Raw genomic sequence first — 27,149 nt, 5'->3', positions numbered from 1 at the left:
TTAACTTGTAAATATTATATGAGTTGCCCATCACTCAGTAATTGCCCCACCTCCATTCTTTCAAAGTCATTAAATCCCTTTTTATCCATCTTGACTTCCTTCTTGTGTGGTACTTCCTTTATGGAATGACTGCACTATAACTTTGATGATAAATGTCTTTAAAGTATCCCAAAATTCTTCATCCTTATTTTATTTAAAAAATACTGCAATTATTGTGCAATACTGTAACAGCAATTCAGTACTGCACTAATTAAATTAATGTGTGACATTTAAAAAAATCAATCGTGCATTATACTGAATATATCTTTCTTTGTATGCTAACTTTTTGTTCTGTAATAAAAAGGAAAGAAGCTAGAGATTTTGTAAGTTACAACTTAATATTTGTAGGACTTTTTGTATTGGTGTTTTGGCACAAATATTGTACCCATAACTAGTAGTTTAATGCATGGTAATTGAACTGAAGGGTTTTATTGTGGTAAGTAAGTAGCTTGAAAGTTCTAATCAAGTAAGTTGGCATGTTTTTTTTAAACTTCAGCTGAGGAAGTTTACTTTTAGTAAGGCTCTAATTAATCTAAAAACTCTATGAACATAACACGTATTACTGCATTTAGATATACAGTGAAACTTCCCTTTAACGGACAGCCATGGGGAACGAAAATGTGTCCGTTAGAGAGAAGTGTCCGCTAACAAGAAGTCTGAGGGAGAAAAAAAAAAAAAGAAAGAAAGAAAAATCGTTAAACGTTTAATGTAAAATTAAATTATATACAGATTTTGCACAATATTTTTGTAAATAATATACATACAATTGTGCTATGCATATTATGACTTTATCTTAAGAAAAATGCATACAGTAATCACTTATTTTCTTCTGCACCTTCTTCTGGCTGATAGTTTTGTTTTCAACATTTGTTTGGAGTGAAGAAACCATCGAAAGTCCTTCAGTAGCTTCTTCAGCGGCGAAAAACATTTTTAAACGATTGATTTGTATGAGTGCTTCTTCTATTTTCATCGGTGGTTCGTCGTTAATATGTTCTTAGACAGAATGACCTCCTTCCATTTCTTCATCCTCATGAGGAACTTCTTGAAAAATATCGATGATAATGTCGTTGATATCTAGAGCACCATCTTCTGTAGTGAGGTTTGAGTCTATATCTTTGTAGCCAGGGTCACTTGTAGCGGAAGTATCGTACATTATCAATAGATGTTGAAGTTCTTGTTCTTCTTGGTGCTCCACATTGCTGTTCACAACTTCAATTTTTGTGTTTGAGAAGCCAGACTTTACAAAACAGTTCACGACAGTTTGTTTTCTAATTGCGTTTACTGAAGAGGAAATCCACTGAATCGCATCTAGGATGCTGATTTTCTTTGCAAGGTCACTCGCACATGTTACATCGTTCATGTTTGCAATGAGATGTCTTAAAACACGTTTTCTGTAGTGAAGTTTAAAATTTTTTATTATCCCTTGATCCAAGGGCTGACACTCTGCAGATGTGCTTGGTGCAGAAAAACGATTTGAATGTTGGACAATTCAATGTGCGGGTGAGATGCAGCATTATCCATGAAAAGAATAATTTTTCTGTTTTGACGAATCATGTTTTGGTTAAATCTCGTGTCATCCCCGCTTTTTTATTAGACTTCCAGTCAACATCCAAAAGATTCAACTTTATGCCCTTGAAACAACGAGGATTTTGTGGATTTCCTATAACAAGAGGTTGTTCAAAGTCTCCCAGCATATTTGTACACAATATGCTGGGAGACATTATACAGTCAAGCGTTCCTTAGAAATTTTTCCACCCTGGCACTTTTCGTTTTTTAGACTCATTGTTTTTTCAGGAAGAGCTTTAAAAAAACAACCCTGTTTTGTCACAGTTGTAAATATCCTTAGCTTCAAAATCATGACATAAATCTTCCAATTTGACGGTCCACTCTGTTACAACCCCAGCATCAACAGATCCACCTTCACCACTTACGGTTTTCCAAGAATTTTATGCCAAGTTTTGAACCTGTCTAGCCATCCCACAGAAGCTTTGAACTCATTTACTCCCATAGATTTCGCAACCTCCAAAGCTTTTTCCCTAATAATAGGCCCATTAATGGGAATTTTTTTAACACGTGCGTGACAAATTTGAAGTCCAACAGTTTTCGGAAATGATTTTTGAACCTGATCATTTCCGTGTTGCCAAAATTGTTTGAGCAGTTCATTTTTTTTTCTTTAGGATGTCGCTTACCTGCGTCTTCCCGATTTTGAATTTTGCAGCGAGATTGCGAACACTATTTTTTTTGCCGATCATACGCATTAATGAGTTTGACTTTATCTTTTAAAGTTAAATGTTTACGAGAAGACATTGTGCACTTCACAGGACACTGAACAAAACTGAAAACTGAAACTGAAAAGACGAAAGGCCGACCATATCCCCCCCCCCCAGCACACACCGAATTCATCAGAAGTTTTACACATGCCTTAAAATTCTTGAAAAAGGGTTTAGAACCGCGACATAAACCTTGATAAAATGCAGAGAATCGGAAATAGAAAATAAACACACGATTGAGGCAATACGTGGAAGAAACGTTCCTAGAAAAAGGGCCGTGAGCTCGCCCGCTGTCCGTAATGGGGAGATCAAATTAAGTGCTAATCTAAACGAAACAGTGCAGATTGCCTGTCCGCATCCATTACAGAGAATGTCCGCTAGACAGAAGCTGCAAACACGTTAAAACCAATGGAGGTGAGTTGGGGAATTTGAAAATGTCCGTTGTAGAGAGATGTCCGTTAACGAGAGGTGTCCGTTAGGAGAAGTTTCACTGTATATTATGCTTAGTGTAGTATTGTCAAATTAACTGAATTTAAATGGAAATCATGCCCCAGAATAAAGCAGCAAAGCAACAAATTCAAAGTAGTGGGAGTGCTGTGGCTCTGGTGGGGGGGGACTGAAGGGGTGGTACTCCTACAAATCACTGCCTAGTGAAATATGTTATTTGTGCAATGTTTGCACACCTTTTTGGAATATGACATGATACACCCAAGAGAAATATCTTTTGTGTTATTCAATGTAGAAAATGTGAAGAAATTTGGCTCCAGCTCAGTGTTCTGATAGGCATTTATGAGAGCTTGAAGAATACGGTGGATGTCCTCAAATTAAAATGGGGGACCATCAAGCTCTCAACTGCCCAGGTCAACACCTGAGCTTGCACTTCTGCATCAGACAACATAGCAGCAATCCCAAAGGCAGAATGCACTGGTCCCACAGGGTAGTTATTGCTGGTGACAGTATTGTCAAGGAAACTGGAAATATATTGTGCAAGAAGAAGAGGTGGAATAGGACCAGTATATATGTGTACCAGGGACAAAAGTAAGTGACGTAGAGCAGATATCTTTTAAGGGCACAATCTGAGGACTTACTTAACAAGTACAGGGCAATGTTGGGAAAAAAATCACAAGTTAGGATTGAATAGTGCCTGCAATTTGGCCCTGGAAAGAATGTGCAAGACTCGTGGAGTAGAATTTTTCTCGGGTGGTCTGTAATTGTTAACAGGAGAGAGTGTTTTTACATGGATGGGATACACTTAAATAGAAGGAGTGCAAGAATATTTTCTGATGCTATTGAGGCAGTGATAGGCAGGGTGGAAAACTGCTAGCTTGGAGAGATATACAGACTAGTAGATTAACTATAGTTGCATGCAGAGGTGAAAGTGAATCTTGCACCGATTCTATTTGAACCTGCAGCAGCCTGGGAAGCAAGGTGTCGGGTTTTTCAAGCCTTGCTGTGGGTCGTCATAGAACAAATAAATACATAGGTTGTATTAGGGTAACTAAGAGTAAGAACAGATGGATGTACAATAATGCTAGGAGCATTGTAAATAAATTTGAAGTACTGATTAAGTCATCAAATGCAGACATTGTAAGGACATCAGAGACATGGTGTCATTCAGATATAAGCAATACTGAATTTGAATATGGGAAATACAATGTATAGAGAAAGAACAGGTGGGGGGGTGAGGAGTTATGCCCTTAGTTAAGACTATACACATAAATCTAAGGCAGTGAATTCAGTTGTGCATTCAAACAACTGTATGGAGAAATAGAGTGGGCCTGTAAATCAGAATGATTTATGAGGATTTTAAATCTCTAGATGTTGACTGGAATTTTTGGTGTGGTCGCTCATGCACTACCAAGACTTTTGTGGATTTATTGGATGACTGTTTTCTACAGCAGCATGTTAAGGAGGCAAAAAGAGGAAGCAGTACTCTTGATCAGGTTGTCAGCATTGATTCTTCATGCATTAAGGTACTGGTAGGGGATTTACTTAAAGATGTAACTACCATCAAGGGTAAAGGGCAGGGTTTAAAGGTGACTTCAGTGGTCTCAGACAGTTTTTAAATTCTATACAGGAAAGACTTCAAGGAATTAATCTTGGAAGCTACTAGGATTTTCATACCAACTAAGAAATACCATTCAAGATTTAGATCTAAATGTATGTCAGAAGAACTGATGAGACTTCTGGTAGAGAATAAAATGCATATAAATTATCAGGTAATACAGAAGCCTGTAGTAGACATAAACTAGTCTGTAATCATATCACAAAGGAGCTTAGGCAAGCTAAAGCAGATTGTGTGTGTGTGTGTGTGTGTGTGTGTGTGTGTGTGTGTGTGTGTGTGTGTGTGTGTGTGTGTGTGTGTGTGTGTGTGTGTGTGTGTGTGTGTGTGTGTTTAATGGCGCACAAGCTGCTGTGGCTATAGTGCACCTATTCACAGGAATGTTAAAAAAATAATTGTGAAGCCAGTTCAATTTCATTTCAGCTCAAATTAATCATATTTGTTTCAAAAAACAGAAAAGTTCCTTAATATTTGCCTCCTCTCCAATGATATGATTTAATGTCATTGGTTCTCGGATGTTAGCCAGAGAGTGAAATATTAAAGTTCAATGCTGTTGATAATGTGGACAGTCAATCAAAATATGTTTGACTGTTAGATGTTCTGAGCAGTGTGGACACTGGGGAGGATCAATGCCTGTGAGTAGATGAAGGTGAGTCAGATGAGTATGGCCTATTCTAATCCGTGCGAGTACCACTTCTTCTTGGCGAACTGTCTGAATGCTTGAATGCCAAAATTTTGGGTCTTGCTTCAATTGGAAAAGTTTATTACTTGTTTGGTTATGCCAGAGCTCTGTCCATTGTATGCTGCTTGAATTATGATATTATAATCAGAGGTTAATAAGTCTAAAGTTGATGGATTTTTAGCAGAAATATCGGCCAGTTCATTTCCTTTAACGCTTGAATGTGCTGGAATCCAGCAAAAGCAGGTTATGAGATGTCTTTGGCAAAGAACAAAAAATACTTCTTTGCTTATATTAACAATAGAAGGAAGGAGTTGAATTGCAGTGGGTCCCTTGATGTAAATGGTTTAAGTGTTGATGACCCTGCTCAGGTTGCTCAAACTGAATACATATTTTGTATCCACATTTGTACATGAGGAATTCTTTAGGGAAGAGAATGCCAGAAGTTTATCAAACTCTAATGGGGAGCTAAACGATTTTGTGATATCTAAAAGGTAAGCATAAAAAAGGCACTTGGGTTGAAGGAAATCTATCCAATTATATTAAGGAATTCAGCAAAGAGGGTAAGAAAACCCTTAGCCATAATTATAAGAGCATCCTTGGATTTAGGAGACTGGATACATTGGACTGTATCTCCAAGTCACAAAGGGAGATCAGAAGATGACATGAGTAATTACAGACCAGTTAGCTTAACTTCTGTTCCAGGGAAAATAATGGAGTCACTGACTGAAATAATGAGGGATCATCTAGACAGGAATGCAATTATACTGCAGTAACAACATGAATTTGTTAAGGGGAAGTCTTGTCTATCCAATCTGAATGGATACTATAACAAAGGAACTGGGTGCAGAAAATAAGTTTAATGTCATATATTTGGAATTCAGGAAGGCTTTTGATACTGTTGCATATAAAAAACTGCTGTGCAAAATGGAGCAATGTGGCATTTAGGGGAAGTCATTGCTATGGATAAAGGGATGGTTGAGTGGTTATCAATGGGCACTGTTCTTTGTGGACTGATATTATTAGTGGAGTCCCCAGAGTTCAGTGCTGGTCCCATTGTTGTTTTTCAATATTTATTAATGATATTGATGAGGTTATATCAGGCTTAATGGCTAAGTTTGCAAATGATACAAAGGTTGTTAGGGAGGTTAATGGCAGTAATCAAGGTAAGCTATTGCAACAAGATCTAGAAAAATTAGACAGATGGGCCAAGAAATAGCAGTTGAAGTTTAACATTGACAAATGCAAGGTACTGCATATGGATAGCAGTAACCCCATATTAACATACCAACTCTATGATACTACTGTATTCACACATTTGGAGGCCTTATTTTAGGAAGGATATAGATTTGCTGGAATGAGTGCAGAGAAGGGCAACGAGATTGGTGAAGGAACAAAAGGGTGCTCTCACCAAGAAAGGCTTGAGTTTTGCAAATTGCAGCATCCAGAGACTAGGCACCTGCAAGGAGATCTGATTGAGGTGTTTAAGGACATGAATGGATTGAGTAAGTTCAATGTTGATGGCATTCTTCCTCTTGCTCAGACTATATACATGAAGCAGCATAAATTCAAATTGAGGAAGGATGGTTGCAATATAGTATGTGGAAATTTGCCTTCAGCCAGTGGGCGGTTGATTGTTGGAGCAAACTTCAATCTGTCGTTGTGGAAGTGGGTAGTTTGAATAAATTCAGGGAAAAAATAGACAAATTCTTGGAGGGGATGGATGGGTGAGGTGGGGTTTTTTTTTTGGCTGATGCCCTACTAATACTAAATTTTACTTGTTTTGATATGTCCTTTATATACTTTTTATTGGTTACAATATACTTTACACTGTAAACTTAAACCATTTTGTAACCAACAATATCCAAATAATCCATTGGTTTTTTCTTTGGTCAACATGAATGATCAGAAAATTAAATAACCAGAATGCCCTAATCCTATATGCCAGACAACAAATACTTATAACAATACTTTTGTGGCATTGTATAGATTCCAATGTGCATATTTTTTCACCCCTGCCAGCTTGTACCTGGATGTGATTTCTTCCAAGCCAAGATGGCTCTGATGTTATAATACAGCTATGTCCAGACATAAATTTTAGTTTAATGCATCGTAAAAAGTTGAATGTAGTGGTAGATATACCTTTTTATGTGAGTCATGTGTTCTTCCAACTCATACAATTCATACAAAAAATCAACACATCATAAACTTACCATTCCAAGCATACAAGGACTCTCATGTAGTGCTCCACAGCATCCCAAAAATCCAATCAGTGTCATTAATGCTCCAGCAGCCATGAGTATGTAGATAGCAACAAAATACATATAGCTGTCATCACCATTTGCTAGGTAAGCTGCACTATCTAGATATAACCACACAGACACTGCAAGTACACCGATGCCTGCCAACTATAAAAATAAACATTATTAGTTCCTTTTTTCTAAAGTTTTCTTTCAATGACATATTTAAATAATTCAGACATGAGAAAACGTTATAAATAGCAATTATCATTATATTAAATTAATAACTAAGGAACTTGTTTCAAATACCATTTTACATTAGAGATGTCTTATAAATGAATCAATACACATCTAACATGGGAAACTGCATAATAAGTGAATTTCATTAAAAATTGCTAGTTTTAAAAAATATTTGTGCTATTTCAAGGATGGAAATCTATATAATATAGATTTCCATTTGGATCAAATGAATTAATATAGACTATATTAATTCATTTGATCCAAACTGCATGAAGTAGAACATCTGTATAACACAGGCTATATTTTACATCTGGATTAAATCACACCTGGATGGCAGAAATGTGGGAACATGGGTACTCCAGTTGAAACTGACAAATACTTATTTTATAGAACAAAAGGGTGTTAAGTTCTCAGGGTTTATCAACAATAAAATATAAGGGTCAAGTAAATTAGGAAAGTAATTTATGTTTATTGTATGTGATAAAACAAAGCCTTTAAAATTATTGGAGCAAATAAAAAAATAATAATAAAAAAACAGATCTTTTCAAGAATTTTTTTTTTTTGACTACTGTCACTGTATTTTTACACTACTGTACTCTACAAAAATATTTACACAATATACTTTTTTTAAAATCATTGTGGTCATGATTTAAAAAAAAAAAGATACTTCTATACAGTTTGGTCATATGGGGAATTAATCTGAGAGAGCTATACAAAGTATTTTCTGTACACAAATCAAATAATATAAAAAGTAGAGGTGTTTTTGAATGAAGACACATCTGAAGGACATTTTTATCTGCTGCTTTACTTGATTTATGGTTTAGGAAAATGTGTTAACAGGTATTAGTAGCAAATAATACAAGAAAGCAAGATTACGGAGAAATTAAGTCTATGTCAGTAAAATGTTGATGAAGTTGTGTGCTTACAGGGCGAGTAGTTACTTTGTTAGGTGCATCTACCTAACATAAATTGCTGATAACCAGATCAGGAATATGCTTTCTCTTGTTGCCTCTTTAACATTTGGCATAGAACGATATCATTCAGCAAATTGAGAAATGTTCTGCTACTGAGTGAGATTCAAACTCACAAGTTCCAACTGATATCCAGTCAGCTCAATGCCAACAGGATTCTTCCTCTTGCCCAGATTAGTCGCTTGAGGGGACATAAATTCAAATTGAGGAAAGACAGTTGTAGAATAGATTTGCAGAAATTTGCCTTTAGCCAGCAGGTGGTTGATTGCTGGAACAAACTTCCATTTTTCGTAGAAGTTGACAGCTTAAATAATTTTTTGGCTGATGCTGTATAAGCTTGCTTCCTTGCATCATATGCCTCTACTAATGCTATATCTGGAAAGTTAAAATCTTCCATAATAAAACATTTTGATTTGCTGTTCCTTATACTCTTCATAATCATTTGGCCTGTTACAGACTCCTATTCTGATTTTTGTTTTCCCAATGTTTATGTCACACCAGACTGCCTCAACATTACACTGGCAACCTGTGTTTACTTGTTTATTTAGAAAATATCAGTAGCATAGCCAGGATTTGTCAGCAGAGGTACATTCACAAAAAAAAAAAAAAAAAAAAATAGGCACAAATTGTCTGATGCTAAAAAGCACCACAATACCAGATTTCAGAGTAAGGGATTAAAATATAGCTGCTGACTCTATCCTGGCTAAAGCACTGGAATCTATTTACTTGTTAACTAGAAGCATGACATTGCCCACCCTCCTGTCATATCTTCTTTCTCTACACATTATTATTGCCATATTCAAACTCTGCATCCCCATTATAAAAGAAACACCAGGTTTTCTGTTCTGCCTACAATATCAGCATTTGATAACTTAATATCTAAAACTCATAAAATTTATTCATTCTACTCCTACCATTAGCATATAAGCAAGTAATATTGTGCACGTGTTTGTGTATTTAGTAATTATTACACAGCCGACATAATTGCTAATCACTACATTGCCTCTCCTTGCTTTTCAGGTTACTCCATGTGACAATAGAAGCAGTGAAAAAATCAATTCCACCTCTGCATATGGCTGTATTTAAAATATTATTCTGTGTCTCTTCCCAAACATTTTCAGGTTTTCTGCACTGACAGTTTCCACTGAGATACTTAACACTGACTTGACAGTATCAACAAATAACCTTGCACTCTTTTTATTCAAGTATATCTCATCTCAAAAATGGTCCCTTCCCATTAACAAGCACTGGCCATGCTGAAAAAAAATTCTACCCCCCATAAGCTCTCCAAGGCCAAACTGACTGACAATGGTCTCATTGGAAACTGCCTCCTGCTATGCCTTCACAAAATACCAGACACTTCAAAATTCAGCTCTTACTTGTGGCTTTTCTTCAAACATAACTTCATACTTGTAAGTAAAGCCTCAGAATTCCTGTGCTTAAGATCATTAGTACCAATATGTACAACATCTTTTGTGTCCCTTATTAGATGACAGTTGTTCTACAAGATCAACAACCTTTTAGCCACTGGCAGTAGTACTGTCATCCGATTCCACCTATCCTTATTGCATAGAATATTCCTGCTTCCCCAACAATAGAGTTACCAAGAATAACAACTGCCTTTGGGACTAGTGCATCCTGCTCATGTGATCTCACTATACAGCCAGATGCACAAGAGTAGGATCTAATGTTAAGGTGGTTAGCTGAGTACTTAACGAGTCTCCTGAGTCTCGTTGGAGGGCAATTCTTTTCTTCAAGCCCTCAGATTCGTCCAACAAAATGCTAAATTTCAATTTACTCTGTCTCTGCACCTAGTAGAAGGAATGAGGGAAAAAACAACTTATTAAACTAGGATAACAAGTGAGTTTTAATTTACAGCTCCTTGTAAGGACCCGTCCTTACATTAATTAATAAAAATTGTTAAATATTATGAGAATTTAACTGTAATACGAATAGTGGTTTTCTGGTAAAAACAACATGGATTAAGAAACACTGGAATTCAAAAATACCTTCCAGTCGCTCTCTGTTTAGTAGTAGCTTGTTTGTATAGAAGTTCTTTGACGAGTCAGTGAAAGTAATATACCATGACAAATCCCCATTAAGACAGAGGCAGATGCACCATAGTAAGGGCCATGAGTGCTTAAGCTGGCCCTTTTAAAAATTTCATGGTGAAACGCCATTAGAGGTGGGCGACGTCACCAGGTGTGCGCGCGTGAGGTCACGGGAGGAGCTGTGACGCTTCTCAGCTGACCGGAACTTCCGCCTCTCTTTCTAGATTGTTCTCGTATGTTCGAGGTTCACGGAAGTTGGGACACAAAGAGTAAAGAAGACCCGCCCACGGAAGAGGAGAGGAGACAAATGAGAACACAGGAAAAAGGATGTGCAGATCTCCTATTGGCCAGGAAGAAAGTAGAGGGAATTTTGAGAGGGAGATTCTGGAAAAGTTTTCGTGGCATTCTGGAAAAGTTTTCGTGAGATTCGGAAGAAGTTTTCGGAGCGGTCTGGAGGATGATTTGAAGGAGTTGGAGAACGATACAAAGCAGAGCAGCAGTCTAGTTTGGGTGATAGCTGCAGACCTGAGGTAGATGGAAACAGTGATAGAAATTCTGCATATCCCGACAGCCAGTAGGAATGTTCACCTGTAAACATGGAAGCCGTAGTGAGGAAGAAGGAAGAATCACACCCTGAGAATTATATAGGCAAAGCCAGTCGAAGGAGTGGTCGAACCATTGACCTACTCGAAAACCCCTCTATCCACGGAAGAAGAAATGCAGACCTGTAAAGAGTAGGCTACACTGATTGATTCCAGCCATGCAGTACCCGGTAGGGAAACACTATGATCACCGAGATCCCCAAATGAGCGCCCCCGCATTCCAGTACCTGAATGACCGATATGAAAGGAAGCCGAGCAGTGAGGAAAGTTCCAGGCCAAACACGTAAGTGCTAGAGAGTTTACCAAAATAGGTGTACTTAATTTATTAAGGAGAGGACTTTAGGAGAAAAATGTGTATATTTAAGTAATGAATATATGAATAAACGGGTAATGTATTTAAGACGGACGCAGCCTATAATTTGAAGTGAAGCTCCTCATATAAATGCTTGCTGGAAGGAGAGGGTATAATAGATAACTGAGAATTGTTTAAAGTTGGGAAAGGTTTTTATAATATGTATGAAATTAAAGGTTGAAATTTCAATTTATTATGAGTTGATTTGTGGAGAGTATTTCTGATTTGAGTAGGGGCTAATTAATAAGTTATATATAAAGGTATAGAGGATTAACTGTTCTGAAGGGTAACGTTAAATTGAATTGATTAATATTTCCTGTTGACCTGAATGCAGAAAGGGTGTCCAATTGAATAAATGCAATTTTTTTTACAAATTGGGACACGAACTCTGAAGGTTTTTGTGAGCCAGTTCATTGGCTGGTAGTTGTTGGTTTATTATACAGACTGTTCAGGAGAAGAGTGGGAAGAATCTATGTAATGTGTATGACACGACCTATTGAAGTCCCTGTAAAGAACATGAAGAGACACCATGACATAATGAATAATAATGTGTATTAGAGTAGAATATCTGATGATGAAACAATTGAGTTTGAACAAGATATTTACACATATAAAGGTTAATGAATTAACAAGTCACCAGCCAAATATAGTTTGACCAAACACTATTGCTAATTTCTGTATGATATGTTAATAAACATTGTTTTATTTTACATTCATGTGTTGGAGTCTGTCATTCCGAAACTCAGCCAATCCGGTAGAAAAATACCTAAAATAATTGGGGTCCCCTTTGGGTCTGGTAATCTTCTGAGAACAAACAAGTCAGATGCTAAGTGGGAGGATTGGACTACGGGGATATACATATAAAAAAGGGGATAAATTATAATAATTAAAATATAAAGAAAATTAGGGCAACCAAGAAAGACAATAATATCAAAACCCCCACAAATAACCAAGAACAACCCCCACATCCTCTTTGTGAGTCTTCTTTAGTGTATTTAGAATTAAACAGGAAAAAAACTACTTACATCCCCAAAAAAAAAAATAAATAAATAAATAATTTTTATCATCTCAAGATTAATGTTATAAAAAGTTCTCAACCCACAGATCAACACAAACAATCTTTCTTTGTGTTATATTATTATTATTATTAGCCATATGGTGCAAGGAAGCCTGAGGCTTATGCTGCACCAGCCAAATACATACGTTACCGTAAGAGAGAGAGAGAGTGTAAATGCATTGAAGCCACAAGGTGTGCAGCTTGACTGCCCAACACACTTCATGGTACTAACTTCATTTCATTCAGTGTAATTTACAAACGCAGTTGAAACAAAGATCAAATACAGTCTTAGGCTGCAGTAATACATTCACCAAACAACCACAGTTATTTATAGTATAACATATGTAGCCAAATGGTTGGCACAGGAATGCATAGCACAGTTTTGAGTTCACTTAGGTTCAAGCTCATAATTGCTAAATATAGTGCTGATTGAATTACTGTCAAAATGATTAGTTGTAAACTCCTCTTGACTTAGGTAATCATGCTGGAGTATATTTATTTATATTTTTTTAGGCTGCCATATAAGTAAACAACATTGGCACAAGAAATTTCATTTGAAAAGAAACAAAAAAATAAATAAATAAAATAATAATAAATAAATATTATGCATTAATGCAATATTATAAGTTGTCTATTATAAAATAATACCTTACAGGTCCTTATTGCAATGTGGATATGTATAGTTATTAGCCATATGGTGCAAGGAATCCTGAAACTTATGCTGCACCAGCAAAAAAAAAAAAAAAATTCTGAATTACCCCGAGAGAGAGAGGGAAGCAGAAAGGAATCACCAAGAAAGAAAGAGAAGAATGATGATATCCAGGACCCTGGGTGTGCCAACCCCATACTCACCAGATGCTAGCCCCTAGTTAGGAAGTGCCTGTGTCCTCCATAGCCAAGTGGTCAGGAGTGGGAGTGCAGTAGCACATGCTCTTTGAGTAGACTGGGGTTCAAGCCCCTGACTGCTGAATACAGTCGATCTGCCAACACACAACGGACCAGTGTGGCAGATTATGGTCCATTTTCCTCAGCATAAATTGTTGAGGAGGCTTCCATCCTGCAGTGCGTTGATAATGGCTGCACTTTACCTTTTTTTTTTTTTTTTGTGAAATTAGACCTCTTGTTCTTAAGATTTATTGGTGCAACAACTACTTAGGTTAAAGGGGTCAGGAACCTTTTCTTTTTTTTTTTTTTTTTGAACCAAGCACGAAATCAGCAAAAAATGAATAAAAAAGCAACTTTTCAAAGTTGCAACATATACATAATTATTTTAAAAGAAGTAATCGCAACAAAACACAGCAGAAGATAAATGGCAGGTATCTTTAAAACTCTTTCTGAAAAGCTGAAAATATGGTGAGCGAATTCTGTTTAAAAATTATACTGCAGTTATGTTTACTACTGTTCGGAATAAAACCTTGTGGTTTCATATACCTATGATGCAAGATTGCAAAAAAAAAAAAAAAAAAAACCTTCCCATTTCAGTCTAAAGTGAAAAGACGTCCCGGAACCAATGGTACAACGCCACCGGAGAGTTTTTTCGGTAGTAAATAAGTTGTGGACGTCAGAAAAACTCACCTGACAGTAGAAACGCTGAAAACTATAATACAAGTGAAATTTTGCTAATTCTTGTGGATAATTTTACGAAGAAATAGAAAATAATGAAGAATTATTGAGAAAATATATTTAATTATATTATTTAATTTAAATATTTAATTTCAATTGTTTTTATTGTTAAAAGTAGGTACTGTATTTTTATTATTATTTCACATAAATACCTATATAATATAGCTATTTCTGTGAAATAAAACAAATATAGGCTACATTTGTTTTTTTAAGAAATGTGTGTGATGTTTTATTTTATAAGTTTAGTTCAAAGAAGTAAATGTATTTAATTTATTTTGTGTGTGAATATTTTTTATAAAAAATTATGTAGTTATGTATATAAAAAATTTCAAAAAATATATGTATATTGTTTTTAGGGGGTGCGTTGGAAAAATCGATGTCCCGCACTAGAATACTAAGGATCTGGTCACTTTACATTTCACCCATCCATATTATAAAGCAAACAGTGTGCACATATATACATGTGTGTATGTATGTACAGTATTTCGTTATTAAAAATATGTTGTTTTGCATTTTATTATTATTATTATTTTTTTTTTTGTAAATAAAACAATTTAAAAAAACTCCTGCCTCTGCTGCTTTCTACAAATTTCCGCACAGTATATAAATAAATATGCATCGTATTTTGCTTTATCACATAATCAATAAAGGCAATAATGCAAGCCATTATTCATCCGTCTGTTTATTTACAACGCACTCTGTTCAACAGCGTCTGCATGCCATTTCCGAATAGCAAATTTTTATCGGAGAGAGTCAACCGGAGCAATCACAGGTAATTCAATAGGACAAGCCTCCCACATTCCCAGCATTGCAAACTTGATACGATCGCAACGCTGAGAATTTGGGAAGCTATCCTATAGATTACCTTTAATTCCTTCAAAATTTGTGCACAGACCGATATTCGGCTTTTAGGTTGTTCTCGCTTTCGAACATGAATATACAGGTAACTCGTATAACACGGTAGTTAGGTTCCTATAAAATGTCGTGTTGTGCGAAACTCACATACGGGGCTAAGAAAAGGTACAAAGGCGGGGGGGGGGGGTTACGTACCAAAAGCTAACAAACATACACTATTTCCTTAACAAAACTATCAAAAATACACCATTAAAAATTTCGTGTATCTTCTTCTCTCTTTAAAAAATCAGTAATCTGGGTTTGTTTGCTTTTGCTTGATAAATCTTTGTGAATTTCATCGTATGGAACTAAGCATTTTTGAAGCTCCCTTTTGAACTTTGGGCTCCTTTCATTCAAGAATTTGCATTCAAAAAATAAGATTCTAATTGCTCAGCTAACTTTATGCTTTCCCATATGCTTTTTAGTGTAAAATTTGGAAGTTTAGAATTTTCATCTGCGTTATCATCCTCTGAATTGATTTGGTTTTACCTCCGATGCCATTTCCACCAAATCCGTTCGCCAGCCTCTTTTTCTACCAGTAATTCTTGAACGTCTTCAGTAATTTTTTTCGGAGTATCGGCGACTAAGGCCATATTACTCTGTGTATATTGTCTATAAATTGCGTGTGTCCTGATGTCGATTTTCTGTTTTGCTGGACGAAAAACCCGAGTTTCCGGGAGAAAAAACCATCCTGCCTGAGCCCAACTAACTCAGCCACGTTGCGAAAAATACCCATAAAAATTCCTCCCTTCATCGACGGGATTCAAACTCGGGTATTTTCCAGCCGGTGTGGGGAGGAGGACGGTTCTATCAACTGTGCTACCCACGAGGGCTTCAGTAGTCATATCATCAAAACCTTTCCCTCCTACCGACGTGGCAAGTTCTACTATCGCACCGATTCCGTTTTTGCCGGTTCGACCATATTTCCTGAATGAACTCGCTTTGGCGATACATTTTTCTACACTCATTTAACATTGATAATTTTTCCTTCTTTCAGCGATAAAGCTATGATTCAGTCCACAACTGAGAAATAAAAACAAATAAATTTTCTGTTTATACTCCGGGACATGTTTCCATGCCTCCATTACTTCTTTCCAAAATCCATTGTAACGATTTTGTGATGTGATGAATATACTGTAGTGCCTTGATCTAATAGCTGAATGAAAGAAGTATTAGCCTAGTACAACTGTGGTAGTAGGAACATAACTTTAACGTTTGGATGGTCTGGTATGCTATCTAATAGAACTTTGAAATCTAGATTTTTCAACAAGCACAAGTTCAATAGCACAGAATGTAACACAGAGATTTCTCAATAAATATATATATATATTTTTTTTTTTTTTTTTTTTTGTACTAGCGAGTCAACAACAGGGATTCAAAGGAGTGCAAATGCTGAAAAATTACATCCAACATAATAGCAGGGTTTTCCCCTCACAAAAGCTCAAAAATACCCTGTTATGCGAGATCTACCGAAATTCTGTAACCGTGTTCTGCGAGATTATCTCTATTGAAGATAATCTTGCAGAGATAATTATCCATTATCCATTGAAATTATCTCTGCAAGATAATTTCAATGGATAATTATTTAAAGATGATAGTTATTTACATGATTTTGCACACTACTGTACTACCGAGGCAGTACTTCGAATAAGTAACGCTTCACCAGTGGAGAAGACTAATGTTGCTTCTCCACTGGTGAAGCGTTACTTATTCAAAGCAGTACAATACCTCGGCCACTCGTTGTGAAGGTTGAGTCACAATATGAGATATAATTAAACGATGCATTCATACAGCCCCAGGGGCACATCATCTGGTGAGTATGGGCTTGGCACACCCAGGGTCCTGAGCTGGATATCATCATTCTTCTCTTTCTCGGTGATTCCTCTCTCTCTCTCAGAGTAACTCGGAAATTTTTTTGGCTGGTGCAGCATAGCCTCAGGCTTCCTTGCACCATATGGCTAATAATAATAATACCTGGGTCGTAGAAATGATGTACGTGCAGTAACCATGTATAAACCATCCCCTTCATATTATTATTAGCCATACGGTGCAAGGAAGCCTGAGGCTTATGCTGCACCAGAAAAAAAAAAAGTTCCCGAGTTACCCTGAGAGAGAGAGAGAGAGAGAGAGAGAGAGAGAGAGAGTCAAAAATAGTATGAAATCACCAAGAAAGAGAAGAATGATGATATCCAGCTCAGGACCCTGGGTGTGCAAAGCCCATACTCACTAGATGTGAGCCCCCAGGGTTAATATTTGATTCTATCCTTCAGCGGCTCTCATACATTGTTTCTTGTTTTAAAATAAAAAAAGCATTTTTCAGTTAATAGTAAAAATATAATGCATAAACTTAATAGGAGAGAGGGCGCTGATAGACATGGGGGGTCTATCTGCCTCGCGTTATTGACGAGATTCGAATTCAGCGCTTTTCCACCCAATGTTGAGTGAACGGTGAATATGCCAACTGTGCTAGCCACGAGGGCAACTTCGAAAGTAGAAAGTTTCAAAAATCATAACACAAGTAGCACCACTATCTTTTCATACCACAATCTGCCACTGCTAAATGTTCCAATGTTTTAAAAGCAAAAATCTTTATTGATAAGCTTCTGGCTGTGTTGGGCTCTTGCAAATTTTACTATCTACAATAAAGATTATTACTGTAATTTCGATTCCATATTGAATGCAGAATCATTATACAAACTTGAATGACTTGATTGCGTTTAATAAGAACATGAATAGCAATCAGCTATAACTAGCCACTTATTAAATAACGATGCCGATACAGATCCTTACTTCGTGACATGACATTTTGGCAGTTTCCTCGAGGCGAGTGCTTTGAGGCTTGTATGTTTTGCATGTTTGTTATTTTGTGTGAGAAATGCACGAAGATTACACTTACTCAAAATACCTTGTACAATTCATTGAAAGAAGTTTTTGCAATAAGCCATAAGAAAGTACGAGCAATACTGTCTTTACTTTTATAAGGATGATATCATTTAAAAATTTCACTACTATCAAATCACCATCGCGTTGATTTTTCTTAGAAAACGATTACGAAGCTTATCAAGAAACGACTTGTTTATCTTCGGGAACCAACCATCTTGTGCAGTTAGCCTATCTGTAACGAAATAAAATTTACCGTGGGGTCGTTCACGACCATTTTGTGGAGTTGGAACTCCGATTCTGTGTCGTACTAATGGACCATAGCGAAAGCGATGTTGCCTTCGCAGTCAGTAAGAGAGAGAGAGCTAAAAATAGTTCCTCTCACTCGAGGAATTCTCAATCCCGTGGGATGCATTCAGAAGAGGGGCAGTTTCTAGCGCATTACTCAAAGGGAAAATAAATTAATGTGTTGTCATTAAAAAAAAAATAATAATAATAATTAAGAATTAAGTTGCCATACTCTCCTGTAAAACTTTGTTCGCAATGCGTTTTTTTTTTAATGTATTTACGCGTTTAATGTTTGCTTAATTAAAAATAACTCCGTCTCAGAGCTGTATCACACATGTAAAATGGTAATTACTATACGCCCACACACAAATTAATATTAATAATACTGATTAAGCTACTAGAACGAAAGGAGCTTCCTATGTCCATCCACAATGAATAACGGGGGGGGGAGGACGAATTGGACTTGTTCATGGTAGTTAAATCAACTAGTGGATTGATCCTTTCTCTCACACACACAATTTTATTTTATCTTTTCAATTATTTAATAACACCGAAGCTTGTCTCATGTCCATGTCATACCATTTTTCTGTAAATTGTTCACTAGCCAATTTGTGCTGGATAACAAAAAAAGAAAAAAAGAAAAACAGTATAAAAAAACTCATGGTAAAAGCCCTACTCACTCCGCCTGAGATCGACTAACTACAGCCTCCATCCAAATGGACACACATGAATAATAGAAAAATGTCCCCCCTCCGTTCAACAAAGTTTACAAAACACCTACGTAAATCAGTAAATTCCCTTTACCCACTTTGGATTCGAGTCTACTTCGGTGAGAAAAGTCTGACTCCTTTTACTCCTCGAGGCGAATTTGCTTCTGTTCCCAACTTATTCACTGGGTTTTCCAATTCAGACTATAAAATACAAAGCGAGTCAAGTCCTGAGACAAGTTTTTTTTTTTTTTTTTTGTCATGTGTTTTCTACAAATACTAAAAATTTTTCTTTCTACACTTTAAAATTATTATCCGTTTATTTAAACAAGATTTATTGTCCCTATCTCTACACAGCCCGAAAGCAGGCAAGAAAAAAAAAAATATTTATTGAGGAAAATATACAAAGAGAAAATTATATATGAAGATCATGAGAGTGAAGTTTAAGTTTCGCAGCTCGCGAACCCAATTTAATACATGTAATATACAATAAAGATCACACCAATAGGAAGATTGGAAAATCGCTACCTATTTTTAAAATGCTGCTGTAGGAGTGCAAAATCACATAGAATGTTATTAAAATTATATTTAATGCTAGATAAAAAGCATGGAGTCAGTAAATCAAGATTTATGATTCTACAAATGAGGGCAACACAGAATCATAAAATCATTATTAGGCGGCCATCAAAAACATGACTGAAACTGTGGCTCATAGAAAGTGTCTGTGCCAAATGAGAACAAGAAGCTTTTTTTTTTTTTTTTTTTTTTTTAAGTTCTAAGAAATCCATTAAGGAGAGACAAAACTCAGGTTTTTAAAATACGCAGTATGTAATAATTCCACAAAATACGGTTTTAACAGGAGAAGAATAATGGAATCAAAGTTTACAGACATTATTTATAGTAAGCCAGATAATTCAATGTGTTTTGTTATATGACAATATATAAACAAAATGGTAGTGGCTTGAGGAGCTTCTTCGATTTTTTTGGACTCTAGGATGTGGATAATACATTCCGAATCAGAAATTATCCATCTCTGCAAGATAATTTCAATGGATAATTATTTAAAGAGGATAGTTATTTACATGATTTTTTAACCCCAATGGCCATCACAGGGTCATGCATGTTTGGTATCGGCAGAGTCGCGTAGCCATTGCTGGATCACTACTCTTGTAACCGCATAGGCAACCACTCAGCTTATGATGAAAACTGTTTCCTGAGTACACGTCTTCCGTAGGATTTTTCTTCGATAAATTTCTTGAAGTTACCATTATCTTTTGAAGTCTTGGAGCATTTCCATGGGCAGGAACCTCTCACTTTCCTGAGCCTCCATGCCACAGACTGAAGAGATGGGAGGGCTCTTAAGATACATTGTTTGGCCAGATGAAGCCATTTTTCTCATTGGCTGCTTCATTAACAGACACAACAGCCATTACTGGAGACCACAAATTCGCAGGAAACAATTGAGAAGAACGAAAGTCATCTCGTAGGATTAGCCGAATATTCTGTAAGGAACCCAGATTTGACTCTGATGGATTCCTTCCCTTGTGGAACTGGGCCAAATATTACTAGAGTAAGCAAAGAGCTGTGTTGAACAAGAGGAAATTATCAGGAATTATTGCTAATGTTCCTGTGAATTTTCCTTCACGTTCACAGGCAAACTCAGCGGTCATATTGAAAACGGTTGCTGACTATTTTGGTGCCTAATTTGAGGTTTGAATATGTGAAAAGTAAATAGTTTAATATTGTCAAAATAATTGCTTGATTTAATATTTTATGTATACTATGCCATATTCTAAAAATAATGTAAAAACAAGTTGCAACTTTCAAATCACTGTGTAGTAGTACCCTATGTACTTTAACCTTGTTCACAGCATATCATCATACTATGAATCCTCCAAGTCACTGACCATGCAATCAATGTACTAACTTTGTCAGTAAACATACCCTAGTCATTGCGAACAGTGAAGAAGGAAAATCATTATGAACTAATTTTCCTCTCCTTAGAAAAAAAAATAAAAATAAAAACAAAATAATCTATCTTAATATTACCGTGTGCGCACCATACCTCGAAAACAAAATTAAATCTGCAACTTTGTATGCATACTAAGGGGACCGTAGGCATATACAACTTTTTTTTTTTTTTTTAACACATCCATTCTTTCTATGAAATACAATAAATTAGAATCTCCACCTTTTCAAAATCTTTGATCCGAAGCTGATTTGGGAGAAGTGGAAGGGAGAGCGGGAAGTAGTGAATGTAATCTTGAAATTTTTTCCCATAAAATACACATTTTAATTATTTTATAATTTAAAAATGTATTAGTACTTGTTTAAATGCTATTTATTATGAAAATATCATTAGATGAACCTCTTTTGCGTTAGCAAATTGAACAGATTTCTAATTTCCAGTTTAGGACTTTGTCGATGCCCCAGTTTAAAACATTGCAGTACTTAAGTATCAGTTTCGTAAGTTACATACATTCTAATAAAAAAAATTTAAAAAAAAGGCATAAATGACGAAAAAATAATATTACATTTACCTCTAAATGGAATAAAAATTTTATTTATTTTTTCTCAAATAGAGAAATAACAACAAAACTCGGACCCAGAAGTGGTGAATGCTATAGTAAATACTTGCAATACACGAAACAAATTTTTGATTTAATGTTTGATTTATATTTTCGCATTAAATTCATTTGCTTCTCAAAATTGCAATGTGAAATTTCAGATATTAATTTATACATGAAAGAGGGCGCCGTTATGACTTCCAGACCACAGAGTAGTAAGACATCTTACTACTCTGTGTTCCAGACGAAGATTTAGTTTACAGAAGAAGAATCCATTATAATGAAAAGTTAGTCTTCGCATCTTGTAATAAATGAAATAATGACGAGTTTAATCTTAAAGGCTGATTCAAAGTGCAATATTTCCCTGAATGGAAAAGAAAGAGCAATTAAGACAATCAGGTAAGCATAAATAATTCGCTGTATAATTATCGTATTTATATTTAAAAATCAAAAGAGAAAATGTCAGCGAGTCAAGCTTCTTTACTTGACGAATCTTATAAATAGGTTGGGTGCGTACGCTTTGTTAATTGAATATTGCTATATCGCAGTGGTGAGCAACATTTTTGGTAAGAGAATCAATTCAAAAGGGAAAATGATTGCGGGCCGCATTACAAATGTAACGCATTTATATATAACATATCTTTATACATATTTACGTTATATATGCATTAATATTATGTTGTTAAGTAACATATAGGCTCAGTTTACCAAACTTGCTTGAGTGTATATGGCCCGATTTCAAATAGCTGATATAATTGAACTGTGAGCTGCAACTGCTGCGAACATTAATTATATATTGTACAATTATATAATGTACTGTATTTTACAAACTGAAAAGTATTTGAAGTTTGATTATAAATAAAAATCAATTTTCTGTTTATACTGCGGGACGACCACGCAAGTGTCAGAAGAGTTGACAAAATATAGAGATATTTGGTTGTGTATAAAGTGACCAGTCGTCCCAGTGTATGCGGGACAGTCCCGGATTTAAGTCGTTTGCTCCGCGTTGCAACCTGTCCGACATTGGACATGTAGCCTCCATACTTATATCATAAATCACTATTTTGCATTTTTTTTTTAATTTTATTCTGCATCCTTGCAACATCTTGTCTTATAGGTGGGTGCAAGTTAAGTGAAATTTTGCTAATTATTGTGAAGAATTTTACGAAGAAATAGCAAATAATGAAGAATTATTAAGAAAAATTCATTCCGCGGAAAAATATATTTAATTTATGTTGTTTTTATTGTAAAAGATGTATTTTTATTATTATTTCACAGAAATACCTATATAATATAGGTATTTAAAAAAAAAAAAAAAAAATATAGGCTATATTTGTTTTTTTATATGAAAACATCTATGGCGACGCCTAACAAGGGAATGTAACGGAAGTTTAGCAATAAGGTCACACTACCACGCGACCGGTGAGAAATGTGATGTGAAATACTGAAATTAAAGCGATAGCATAAGGGGCCACGGTAGTCTTGTGGCAACGTTGCCGGCTTGCTGAATAGCTGATCGAGGTTCGATTCCAGCCGCTACCCTTATGGGAATTTTCCCAGGGGCATTCAGCATTGAGTTTGGCGGTCTCAAACCGTGGTCGTGAGGTTTTTCACCGGGATTGACTCCGGTTTTCCCCTCACAACAAACAAACCGCCCTTCGCGACGAGGGGTACACGAAAATTTGATAGTGCTAGGGACGCGCGTAGACTAAACTCCGCAGCGTTTTCGCTGCGGACTTCACTTTTGAGGGAAGGGGGTTAGTGGGGAAGCCACGCCACCATCAAAAGGTTGGTTGCGGGCAGTCTGTTTAACAGACATGTCCTTAAAAAAAATGCATTGCATGCACTAAGGCAGTAGATTTCAGCTGCAGATAAAATCCATCGATTAAAATGCGAATAATTATGCAGCAAAAAATTAATTGCTGGGGTTTGGCACCTGCTGAAAAATATCAGCTACAAAATAAATACATACAAAAAAAAGGTAGTTAATGTGCGCAAAACATTTCAATTCCGGCACGTTAACAAACGTCAATAATTCACGATTTACAGCAACAAAAAAAAACACTTATGCGCGAACAGAAAAAATTTCGTTTCTGCGCATGTCAGCAAGCATAATCCAGTGCTTCAGCTACAGTATATGGATAGCCCATGTGATATATATTCCAAAAAAAAAGGAAATAATAATTGCTGGAATTCTATTGGTGTGATTTTAAAGAAACATATGGACACATCTTTCTAACAGAGGGAAATGTGAAATTTTCTTAAAATCCATCTACTGGGAAGAGTTTTATGCAGAAGGATGGACAAAGAAATAATAATGGTAGCATTTCTGTTAGTTCGATTTTAATGATATTTGGAATGCTCAACAAATCTTTCTATAAGGTCCAAATATAAATTTCATGAAAATCCGTCCTAAGAGTAGCAGGCGTAATGAAGGCAATACTCTGGCTTGGCCCACCCAAGGTGGGCCAAGCCAGAGTATTGCCTTCATTACGCCTGCTACTCTTAGGACGGATTTTCATGGGTGGGCCCATGATTTTCATTTTCACCTTGGGTGGGCCAAGCCCATACTCACCAGATGTTAGGCCCTGGGGTATGCAACACTAGAATAAATAAACCTATAATTACACACATTTAAATGTTCCATGTTCATCAAAAAGAGAGCTTTAAAATAATTTCACATCCCTTTAAATGTTTAACTGATAAAGTGCCAGAATCTGTCATTTATTACCTAAATTAAGATGTTACAAACCAAAGGTTGGTTATAGCATTGTGAAAAGTCTCTTCAGTGGTAGTGCTCGCTGTCTCTCTCTCTCTCTCTCGTTTTATAAGGAAATCACAAGTTGTTTTTGGTATTATGCTACAAATAAATAACACTTCTTATCAATTTTTCAGTATTGTTATTCCCCTTTTCTCTCTCGTTGCACATCGTCACGAAATCTGAGATCCAGTCCCTGCCCATAAAGCCCTCATCCCCCTGCTTCATTTCCTACTTTGAAATAACACTAAAACGAATATCAAAAGTATTATTTCCACAAGTAATAAAATTTGGCTTTCTTTAACCGTATGCTTTCAGAAATTGTAATTAACAGTTTTTTCCCCCCTTTTTAAATAGTGTATTAATTAGTTTTCTTGCAGTACGTAACTGCATATAATAACCCAGGGGTAACAAAATCCAGGGTCGCCAGTCGATGCACCTCTTTAGTACTTAAAGTGTGGTTTTAAGAGAAAATGCATATTGGAGCCGTATAAGTCGTAAAATAAAATTTTATTAAAAAAAAAAAAAAAAAAAAACTTCCAAGCAGCAACTGAACGATTAATGATTTTTCATATCTACAAAAGTTACTGCATATAGAATGTTGGGACTGATCTTATTAGGAAAATAAAAAGAAACTCTCTAAGTTTCAAAACGCGTAAAAGTAAAACACCTTTAGAGTGCTTATAATTATTTCGATCTTTACTTTATCCAGTTTATATAATAAGTGTTTTATTAATTTTTATCGGATATCTCCAGCAGCTGATTTTAAAAACTTTTAATTATCGTCAATCCATTTTTGTTTTATTAAACAAATGGATAGACAACATATACAAAAGGGAAAAAAAAATGTATGTTATCGATCTTATATTTAAACAAAAAAAAAAAAAAAAAACTTTTTCGTTTTTAATCTTGCTGTGATATTTGGCAGTATTGAGAAATGGAAACAGTTGGAAAACTAATCGATGTAATCGGAAAGCGAGGCCTACACTTGATAAGTCAGTCACAGACATATCGATCCATCCATTGCCATCACCTTTGTTTTGGATTTCAACGATTCGGGGGTGGGGACACAAAAAAAAAAACATCGAACTAAAATATAGCAGAGAGTTAACGGTTTATCGCCGTTAACTCTGCTATATTTTGCTACAAATTTTATTTTTATTATTTTTTTATTTTATTTATTTATTTTTTTTTTTAGGTATGATTGTTCTAATCGAATGGATCTAGTATCATAAATCCTCTAAATTCAGTTCTTCGCCAGCGAAATGGTAAATTATATTTCTTGTAAATTCTAGCTCCTAATGAATCTTTTAACGATGGACAAAGAGGGCGAGCTTTGTGAATTCTCTGAGTTCTCCTCCGCCCCCATTCCCCAATAAAGGGACACATCAATCAGATCACCTCACAAGTGCCTAGTCTCCTGACACTGTAATTCGCAAAACTTAAGCCTTTCTTCTTAAGAGCAACCCTTTGTTCCTTCACTAATCTCGTTGCCCTTCTCTGTACTCGTTACATCCTTCCTAAAATGAGGCCTCCAGACCTGTACTCAAGGTGTGGCCTGACCATTGCCTTCTACAAGGGGATAAACACCTCCTTATCCCTGCTAGAAAAATTCCTGTATATCATTGCCAAGACACCAAGAGCTACCCTTGCAAACCGTCTGCACAGCTCAGAAAACTTCATATCTGCCTGCACAATTACCCCCAGGTCCTTTTCATTCTCTACCACCTTGAGTGTAGTATAACACAGTTAATATGTTAATATGGAGCAGGTTACTTCTACCCATATGCAGTACTTTACATTTGTCGATGTTAAACTTCAGTCGCCACTTCTCAGCCCATCTGCTCAACTTTTCTAGATCTTGTTGCATTAGCGTACTGTCATTAATGTCTTTAACAACACTGCCAACCTTCGTATCGTCTGCAAACTTAGGCATCAAACCTGATATACCTTCATCAATATTATTAATAAATACAGAAAACAACAATGGACCCAGCACTACCCTGGGGGACTCCACGTAGACTAATGTAATTTTAGTCTAAGAACAGTGTTCATTGATTACCACTCAACCATCCCTTTATCTATAACAGCAACTTGGCTCCAATTCAACACTGCTCCAATTTGTGCAGCAGTCTTCCATGTGCAACAGTATCAAAGGCTTTTCTAAGATCCAAATATATGATATCAAAGTTATTCTTTGCATCCAATTCCTTTGTGACTACATCATACTATCCAATCAAATTAGTCAGACAAGACCTCCCCTTAACAAACCCATGCTGTGTCCGAGCTATAACTGAAGTCTTGTCTAGATGATCCTGCAGTGAACCTTCTTTAACTAGCAACTCCATTAATTTCGCCGGAACACAAGTTAAACTAACAGGTCTGTAGTTACTTGTGTCACACTTTGATCCTTTGTGAATTGGGGTAACATTTGCACATCTCCAGTCCATGGATACCTCCCCTGAGTCCAAGGAAGCACTCATAATTATGGATAAGGGTTTGCTCACTTTCTTTGCTGCCTCCTTTAATATAACTGGACACATTCCATCCACCCCAGGTAGCTTTCTTATGTTTATTTTCAACAATTTCTGCTCCACTTTTTTCTCAGTTATTACAAAATCATTTAGCTCACTCCTGTGGTCTTCCATCAAAAGGATATCAGAAGGATTTTGATGAATCTTGATGCAAAGAAAGCTCCAGGTCCTGATAGTATTTCTCCACTTGTTCTGAAAACCTGTGCTACTGAACTTACTCCTACTCTTTGCCGCCTTTTTTCACTTTCTTATTTGAAAAGTGTTTTTTCCTTCTGCTTGGAAATTTGCTCATATCCAGCCAGTTCCAAAAAAGGGTGACAAATCCCTCCCATCCA

At 36.0% G+C, this 27,149-nt stretch overlaps 1 protein-coding gene across 1 annotated transcript in view; it reads right to left on the bottom strand.

Moving 5' to 3' along the window:
- The window catches only part of LOC150077532 (CD9 antigen-like), a 156,213-nt gene that overhangs the window by 40,103 nt on the left and 88,961 nt on the right, over window positions 1-27,149 (bottom strand). Inside the window, exon 2 of the mRNA XM_090386987.1 lies at window positions 7,264-7,458. Coding sequence (XP_090243113.1) covers window positions 7,264-7,458 — 195 coding nt within the window. The remainder of the gene's footprint in view (window positions 1-7,263; window positions 7,459-27,149) is intronic.

Source organism: Mastigoproctus giganteus, chromosome 12 (genome assembly GCF_048544385.1).
Source record: "Mastigoproctus giganteus isolate SK-2022 chromosome 12, ASM4854438v1, whole genome shotgun sequence".
Classification (NCBI taxonomy): domain Eukaryota; kingdom Metazoa; phylum Arthropoda; class Arachnida; order Uropygi; family Thelyphonidae; genus Mastigoproctus; species Mastigoproctus giganteus.
The sequence above is the reverse complement of the archived record's forward strand: the minus strand, read 5'-3'. Positions and strand labels throughout refer to the sequence as shown.